This window comes from Peromyscus leucopus, unplaced genomic scaffold (assembly GCF_004664715.2).
Source record: "Peromyscus leucopus breed LL Stock unplaced genomic scaffold, UCI_PerLeu_2.1 scaffold_1143, whole genome shotgun sequence".
Lineage (NCBI taxonomy): Eukaryota > Metazoa > Chordata > Mammalia > Rodentia > Cricetidae > Peromyscus > Peromyscus leucopus.
In genome coordinates, this window is record NW_023504274.1 from 19,656 (window position 1) to 29,138 (window position 9,483).

Consider the following 9,483-nt stretch of genomic DNA (forward strand, 5'->3'; position numbering starts at 1 on the left):
AATTAGTGTTTACCATGAAGTAGGTCTCAATCCTAGGCCAGGGTTGCCTGGAATGCACAGTTTAGGATAGTAGACTGGCACTGAGCAATCCTCCTACTTCCCACTCCAAAGAGATAAAATTAATCTTCAGCCATACCATACCAGGAAAATGCTGCTTTTGTGTTTGTTTCTGAGGCAAGAACTTTGGTGGCCCACACTGAACTTGAACTTGTTTTCTGCCTGGGCTGACCTTGAACTGAGAACAATGCCTTTACATCCAAGGTGCTGAAATGAGTGACTGGAACCAACAGCCTGGGTTTTTCTTTTAAAGATTTGGCTTTAGGACATTTAGAAGCAGGGTGAGTCTGTCCATCAGGGTCCTTGACAGATACATATCTAGACAATACAAACATGGAACTCTTCTGAATAGAGATGTGGTGCTCAGGCCCCAGTGGGTATGTCATAGAAACTAATGCAGTACTAAGTAAGGCCAGGGCATTGGAGTGTGCTAACCAGCTAGCCTGATACTGTTGATCTTCCCATCAGTGTGACACAACTCTCTCAAGCACATAAACTATGGAAAAAAATAGAGGAAGAAACCAACATCTTTGAAGGGCTTGTACATGCAGGAGAGAAGGTGGAAATCTGTCTAACTAGCCAAGACACACCAAAGCATTCATTCTGACAAACTGGATATCAAATACTTGTTATCTAACCCAATTAGATATGCACTGAGATACTTCTCAATCTCCAAATGACCTTCAACCTACAATCTGTTTCCTCAGTGTTTATCATTACAGAGGTGGACTTGGTATCTGATCAAGTCACCAACCAAGCATATTAACAAAGGAGCGATGCCCACAAAGAATTCTCTCATGACTCATAGTATCATTTTTGGTGTGCCATCAGCTGGGGAAACATAGTGAGAATCTAAGTGTCAGAGGGGACAGACATGGGAAGAGAATGTGGACACATGGAAAGAGTTACACAAACACACACACACACACACACACACACACACACATACACACACACACACACAGAGAAAGAGAGACAGAGATAGAGAGAGAGAAAGAGAGAAGAGAGAGACTGAGACCCAGACAGACAGACTCTTATTTCTATCAAAATGATGGTTGACATCCACAGATAAATGTGAGACAATTGAGGAAATGTAGTGATTTAACAAAAAAATGAACATATCCCTAGAATATGAGGTATTAAAATCATGATTGGAAAAAATAAAAAGGACTGTAGAAAATGATGAGAGCAAGAATCAGACAATAAAAGTGCAACAACAAAGGACTTGGAAGCCATGAAGACAGGTGGGAAAATATGTCCACTCAATATGCATGTTTACAAAGACTAGAGAATAAATAATGAAATGAATAGTGATTATAATCTAGTTGGCTCTCAAATCAAAGCCAGTGTTGCCTGGCATTCACTGTGTGGTGCAGTCTGGCATAATCCTATCAGAGTCCTCCTGCCTCATTCTCCAAAGAGGTAAGATGGATGTTTAGACAGACAACACTAAGTAAACGCTTCTTTTGTGTATGTCTGTGGAGTGAGTTCTGTTGTGGATGATATTGACCTGAATGTTGGACTCTATCTGGGTTGGGTGGAGCTGCTGAGCACAATGCCTTTGCCCCCAAGTTGTTGAAGATCATTCTGGGCACCGAGAGCCTGGCCGAAACTCACGGGGTGTAATGTCTGTCTCATTCAGCAGATTTAGACATAGCAAGTGCCTGTCCATGAGGATGTCTCCAGCTTGTTAGCCCTTGCATACCCAGGAGTTTGCCAAATGGGGACAACAGGCAGGCAGACCCCACAGTTTGCACCATGACATTAAACCCATAACTAATAAGGTCAGGAGAAGATACTCTAGCAAGAGAAGAGAGGAATGGAGCATGAAGCAAAAGAGAGCTATTGGCAAGAAATAAAGAATTCATCTAGAGGAAATGACCTCAAGTGAGAGCCCAGGAGGAACACGGATCATGTGTGGCACTCTGGGGAAACTGAAGATACGATACCAGAATGGAGGGTAGAGCAGGGGAAGCCCATAAAAGTTACCTGAGCTGCTCTTGGTTGGGATCAAAACCCACATAAGGAATGGCTCACCCAGCTCAGTAGCCCAAGGAGGACAAATCACTGCAGCCTGCTAGCCAGCAGGGAGATCTGAGCTGTTGAGATTCCAGTCAGTGTGAGACAGTGTCTCAAGCACATCAATTCCAGAAAAACACAAGCACTGAGACTATTCAGTAGGTGTTGACATGAATAGCTGTAAGGCAGAAGCCAGGATGGAGAATCTGTAAGAGGGTTTCTAATGCATTGGTATCCTAGGTGGATACTGAGTTGAAGGTGCAGTGTAGGGGCAGGACATTGTCTGACCATGGAGGAAAAAAAATGTATGTGAGCCCAGTAAGTAGGCGATGGAGCCCTGAACCTGACCAGTCATCTGGCCTTCGTCTACTACTGGGATAGCATGTCATAGATGTGTGTGTGTGTGTGTGTGTGTGTGTGTGTGTGTGTCCATCAGGCTTGCTGCTACTCCATATTTTGAACATTCTCTTATTTCAGGGAGAAAAGGACTCATCTAGGGTAAGTACAAGTGCACATCGTCCAGGAAAGCCTGACCTTGAATCCCCAGTCTCCTACCTTGCAGTAGCTGTGTACCTAGGTTTCTGGTCCAAGCCTTCAGCTACACAGCATTGGTATGGAAGGGGAGGCCTACAGATTGTCCCGTCTCTCAGGTTTCTTAAGATCACAAGGTGGGTATGGGTGTGCACAGTGCCTCTCAGGCACTCTGATGAGGTAGGTCGAATGCCACTTGGGTTTGTGGATTGTTATTGAACCACAGGTAGTGTGAAAAACCCCATGTTCTCGGCACAAAAGAAAACCCTGCATAGGCATCATTTGAAGGATGTTTTTATTGATGAAATGGATAAGACCACACACTAGGACAACTAGAACATAGTTTGGTACATTGAGGTTATTGAACAGAGTCCAGAGTCTGTGGTGAGGGGAGGCTACTTGCTTGGAGATGCAATTCCAGACATGAGAGGAGTGTTCAATGTTGCCACCATTTGGGGTGAACACTACAGGTTCCACTCATCTACCTAGTTCATTCTAGGGAAGAACAGATTGGTCCACTGGGAATCTTTTATCTACTGAAGGGCCCATCATGTAGTTATCTGGAAGTATCTGGGCAGTTTGAGCAGGGAGGTGGCTTCTTCTTGCTGGGTGGTGGCTCACTCCCCATGACTTTCTTTGGAAGTGGAGAAGACCTGAATGTCCTCATAGAGGACAGTGCATGGGGGTGAGAGTGTGCACCATCCCTTCTCCTGAGAGACAGGGGTCTCAGGAGGAGATGTCTGCTGCTCAATGGCCAGATCCAGGACCACTCTCAAGAAACTGGAAGACCACCAATCCCCATGGAGTCTGGTGAAGATCTCCCTCAGAGGTTGGCCAGACTTCATGGGCACAGGATGGCTCCTTAGACATATTGCAAGGTCTGGCTAAGAGGGAGGCAGCTCTGCTTTGTAGCTGCAGTGTTTGTTCAGTGCTGCCGGGCACCTGGGATGAAAACTTTCTGCTCTCCAGCCTCAGGGCCTCTCAAGGTCTGAATGCACTTCGATGTTCTCTCTCCAGAGGAGACACACACCACAGAGTGGCTTTCAACACCAAAACAGTTGTTTCTTTGAACCTGCAATGGTCAAGCATCCATGAGAGATGCAGGGGTGATGAGAGTGAGCCCTCTCTCAGCCAGAGGACCACTCCTGTGGAAGAGGAGCTCACCTACTTCCCAGTCTCTCCCTTTAGGTCCCCTAGCCTGCCTCTCTGCTATGGTCAGGGTCACAGATCAATGGGACAAATGGAAGAGGGCCAGGGCTGGAGACCCCACATGACCCCCAGATATCAGCATAACTGACTGCAATGGACACACCAATTCAGGCCACAGCACTCAGCCAATTGACGCTACCGGGTGACCAAATAGAGACAAATAAAATGTAAATGAAGAAAAACCAATCAATCCAAACAAAGATACAGATGAAATGTAAACCACTATGAGATGCACCAATAAAGTATAAGCCAGGATTTAATCCTCCCAAGTCCATAGTTCCGGGACGGCCGGTAAATGGACTCCACTTGCCCTTGCTTAGGACTTACTGCTTTCTCTTAAATGAAGTATGTCAAGCCAGAATGTGGTGTCTGTGCTTCAAAGCTCACCCTGAGATAGGCTCAGTGATCCACCGGGATAGAGACCACACAGCACATACCCTGCCAGGCTGCTAATAATACCTTTCTCCTTGCTTAAAGGCAGGTCTGAACCGTCTTCTCTGGTGCATAGCCCAGAGCACAAAGATTCTGACCCAAAGCCCAAAGTCATGTCTCACCTAGCCCCAGTGGCTGCTGACACATATAAAAGTCCACTTACCCTAGGGTTCTCCTCCTGAGGTGGGGGAACCTTCAGAGCCATGGGCCCTGTGGGATTACTCTGGGCTCTTTGGGCTGGAATGGCTCTTGGGCCCCGAATCAGCACGTGTGTCTCCTGACTCATGGCTGAGTGTGAGTCAATCACCCGCAGGTGTTGTTGGCTTGGTATGGCTGAATGGAAGCAAAGAAAAGAGCTTTAACCAATGAGATAAAACTTCACGACATCACAAAAATATGGGGCTGCTAGTGGCCATCACACAATGATCCCCTTTCTGTGTTTTGACCTCCCAAGCACATTCAAATAGACGGGGATGTCGTTCCTGGAAGTTGAAACGTTCTTGGCCCATTTCCCTCCCAGGATGATTAATGCCGTCCAAAGCAGTTCAAGATCGTCATTCAACAGATAGAGTGACACCTGACACACCATAATCCCTACGGTAAACCCCACACGCACCCCATCACACTCCTCTGTTCCTTAGCAATCACCTCAAGAAAAATCTGGTAAGGACTCCCACCTGAGAGCTTGCTGTCGCCCCGTGGTCTATGCAGCAGGTTCTGTGAGTTGTGCTCACTCCAGGCAGGAGCTGCTTTCAGGAGGCTGGCTCAAGTGGGACTGGAGAAGCAATGGTTCTGCGGTTTCTTATAAGGTCTGTGAAGTCTCGTAATCCAATCCCGAGATCTCACTGGGAGGAAATCCGGAATGTGAGGCATGAAGCAGGACACACCCTTTAATCCGCATCTCCACAGGGAAAGCCCCTCTTCTAAACTGGGCCTGAAGCTTTCATGGCTTTGTTAGTGAGAGGCTCTGTGAGGCTGCAGGACCATGGACAGGGCCTTAAAGGGCAAATTCCACTTCCAACCCAGCAGCACCTTGAAGCCAGGGCTCAAGGCATCTACAGGAAAGTACTTCAACACAGTGAAGCCGTACACCGTGTGGATGGCCAACCCATCCATGTTTTTGGATGGCTGTGCTTTACACAGACATGTCTAGACATTCCACATTCTATGCATGGAGAGAAGGTGGAAATCTGTCTGGCTAGCCCGTGCACAACAAACCTTCATTGTGGCCACCTTGACATCTAATTCTTGGGATCTAATCCAATAGATAGGCATGGAGATACTTCTCAATCTCCAAATGACCTTCAACCCACACTCTATTTTCTAAGTGTTTATCCATACAGAGGTGGACTTGGCATCAGATCAAGTCACCAGCCAAGCGCATTCAAAAAGGAGCGATGCCCACAAAGAATTCTCTCATGACTCCTAGTATGGTATTTTTGGTGTGCCATCAGCTGGGGAAACATAGTGAGAATCTAAGTGTCAGAGAGATCAGCCCTGGGAGGAGTGTGGACACATAGAGAGAGTGACACAATCACACACAGAGAAGAACACACACACACACACACACACACACACACACAGAGAGAGAGAGAGAGAGAGAGAGAGAGAGAGAGAGAGAGAGAGAGAGAGAGAGAGAGAGAGAATTAGCTCTGCTGCTACTATGTATTTTCAACACTCTCTTGTGTCAGGGAGAAATAGGGCTCATCTAGGGTAAGTATAAGTGCACATTCTCCAGGAATGTCTGAGCTCTAGCCCTCTGAGTTTCATTCCTTGTGGTTTACGTGTACCTGACTTTCTAGACCAGACCTTCAGCCACACAGGAATAGTTTGGAAGGAGAGGACTACAGAGTGTCTTATCTCTCAATATTCTTAAGATTGCAAGGTGGGTGTGGTTGTGGGTGTGGGTGTCCACAGTGTCTGTCTGGCACACTGATGAGGTAGGTCAACTGCCACTCGGCTGTGTGGATTGTTATTGACACTCAAATAATGTGAAAAAAAAAACAACAACACATGTTCTCCCCACAAGATGAAAACTCTGCAGAGGCATGATTTCTAGATCTATTTTATTGTTGAAATGGATAAGTAGAACAATTTTGTACATCGAGTTTATTGAACAGACCCCAGAGTCCATGGTGAGGGGAGGCTACTTGCTTGGAGATGCAAGTCCAGGCACGAGGGGAGTGTTTGGTGTTGCTGACATTCGGAATGAACCCACAGGCTCCAGTCTTCTCCCTAGTTCATTCTGGGGAGGAATGTACTAGTCCGCTGGGATTGTTTTCCCTTCCGAAGGGTCCATCACATAGTTTTCTGGGTGTATCTGGGCAGGGAGGTGGCATCTTCTTGCCGGCTGATGGCTCACTCCCCATCACTGTCCTCTGAAGTGGAGGACAAATGAAGGTCCTCATAGAGGAGAGCCCATGGGTGCCGGGAGTGTGCTCCATCCTCTTCACTCTCCTCTGACGAGGAGGAGACCTGAAGGTCCTCATAGAGGACACTCTTTGGGAGCTGGGAGTGTGCTCCATCCCCTTTCTCCTGGGAGGCAGGAGTCTCGGGTGGAGATGTCTTCTTCTCACCGGGAAGAACCGGGTCCACTGTCAGGAACCTGGACGTCCACCAATCCCCATGCAGTCTGGTGAAGATCATTTTCAGGGGTTGGCCTGCTACATGAGCAGCACATGGCTCCTGGGTCTCATGGCAAGGTGTGGCTGAGGGTGGGGCAGCTCTATTGCTATGCAGCGGTGCTTGTTCAGTCCCAGTGCTGGGCACCTGGGCTGCCACTTTCCTGCTCCTTTCAGGTGCCTCTTTCCCTGCAGGGCTTTTTGCATTGTTCTGGGACTGGTTTCCTGGCCCTGAGGCCTTGGAAAGCATCCTTGTCTTGCAGTCCGCTGGTCTTGTTGGGAGAGTGATCCTTGGTTTCTTTGGTGGATTGGGCCCAGGCTGTGTGGGGCCCTGGGGAGGTTTCTTCCCTGGGGCCCAGAGGCTGATGTTTGGGATCTGTCTGTCCTGTGGATGGCAGTGTGCTGCCTCACGTTTCTTGTCTCTCTCAGTCTGCCTTATGTCCCCTGGTTTCTGGAGGACCTGGGCCCTGTGAGGATCCTGGTTCTCTTTCTCCTCCCGGGCTTCCAGCAGCTGTGGCACTAGCAACCCAGAGCCACACTTGATGGGGCACCTCATGCTCCTCGATCTGTGGCCAAAGGCCCCACAGTCTCTGCATTTCACCTGTGAGTGACAAAGGAGAAATCAGTGAGTCCCAATAGGGATCCGGGGACCTCTGAACACTCAGGGCCTCTCAAGGTCCGAATGGCCTTCAGGATCCTCTCTCCAGAGGAGACACACACCACAGAGTGGCTTTCAACACCAAAACAGCTGTTTCTTTGAACATGCAATGGTCAAGCATCCGTGAGAGATGCAGGGGTGATGATAGTGAGCCCTCTCTCAGCCAGAGGACCTCTCCTGTGGAAGAGGAGCTCACCTACTTCCCAGGCTCTCCCTTTAGGTCCCCAGACCTGCCTCTCTGCTATGGTCAGGGTCCCAGATCAATGGGACAAATGGAAGAGGGCCAGGGCTGGAGACCCCACATGACCCCCAGATATCAGCATAACTGACTGCAATGGAAACACCAATTCAGGCCATAGCGCTCAGCCAATTGATGCTACCAGTGACCAAATAGAGACAAATAAAATGTAAATGAAGAAAAACCAATCGTTCCAAACAAACACACAGATGAAATATAAACCAATATGAGATGCACCAATAAAGTATAAACCAAGACTTAATCCTTGCAAGTCCATAGTTCTGGGACGGCCCGTAAATGGACTCCACTTGCCCTTGCTTAGGACTTACTGCTTTCTCTTCAATGAAGTATGTCAAGCCAAAATGTGGGGTCTGTGCTTCAAAGCTCACCCTGAGATAGGCTCAGTGATCCACCGGGATAGAGACCACACAGCACACACTCTGCCAGGCTGCTAATAATACCTTTCTCCTTGCTTAAAGGCAGGTCCGAACAGTCTTCTCTGGTGCATAGCCCGGAGCACAAAGATTCTGACCCAAAGCCCAAAGTCACGTCTCACCCAGACCCAGTGGCTGCTGACACATATAAAAGTCCACTTACCCTAGGGTTCTCCTCCTCCGGTGGGGGAACCTTCAGAGCCATGGGCCCTCTGGGCTTACTCTGGGCTCTTTGGGCTGGAATGGCTCTTGGGCCCCGCTTCAGCATGTCTGTCTCCTGACTCATGGCTGAGTGTGAGGCAATCACCCGCAGATGTTGTTGGCTTGGATTTGCTGAATGGAAGCAAAGAAAAGAGCTTTAACCAATGAAATAAAACTTCACGACATCACAAAAATATGGGGCTGCTAGTGGCCATCACACAATGATCCCCTTTCTGTGTTTTGACCTCCCAAGCACATTCAAATAGACGGGGATGTCAGTCCTAGAAGTTGAAACCTTCTTGGCCCGTTTCCCTCTCGGGATGATTAATGCCGTCCAAAGCAGTTCAAGAACGTCATTCAACAGATAGAGCGACACCTGACACACCATAATCCCTACGGTAAACCCCACATGCACCCCACCACACTCCTCTGTTTCTTAGCAATCACCTCAAGAAAACTCTGGTAAGGACTTCCACCTGAGAGCTTGCTGTCTCCCCGTGGTCGATGCAGCAGGTTCTGTGAGTTGTGCTCACTTTAGGCAGGAGCTGCTTTCAGGAGGCTGGCTCAAGTGGGACTGGAGAAGAAATGGCTTCCGTGGTTTCTTATAAGGTCTGTGAAGTCCTCTAATCCAATCCCGGGAGCACATTGGGAGGAAATCCGGAATGTGAGGCATGAAGACGGACACACCCTTTAATCCCCATCTCCACAGGGAAAGCCCCTCTTCTCTACTGGGCCTGAAGCCTTCATGGCTTTGTTAGTGAGAGGATCTGTGAGGATGCAGGACCATGGACAGAGCCTTAAAGGGCAAATTCCACTTCCAACCCAGCAGCACCTGGAAGCCAGGGCTCAAAGCATCTACAGGAAAGTACTTCAACACAGTGAAGCAGTACACCTTGTGGATGGCCAACCCGTCAATGTTCTTGGGTGGCTCTGCTTTACACAGACATGTCTTTAGACATTCCACATTCTGTGCATGGAGAGAAGGTGGAAATCTGTCCGGCTAGCCCGTGCACAACAAACCTTCATTGTGGCCACCTTGACATCTAATTCTTGGGATCTAATCCAATAGATAGGCATGGAGAA

At 48.4% G+C, this 9,483-nt stretch overlaps 1 protein-coding gene across 1 annotated transcript; it reads right to left on the reverse strand.

Annotated features, from left to right (window-relative positions):
* Positions 1-6,516: 6,516 nt before the first annotated feature.
* LOC119087076 (putative protein FAM90A5P) lies at positions 6,517-9,367 on the reverse strand (the record flags this gene model as incomplete). Its single annotated transcript, XM_037201691.1, has 3 exons — positions 6,517-7,470; positions 8,363-8,532; positions 9,223-9,367. Coding segments are annotated over 3 exons (1,179 nt in total), but the record flags the coding sequence as incomplete, so codon positions are not given.
* Between the last annotated feature and the right edge of the window lie 116 nt (positions 9,368-9,483).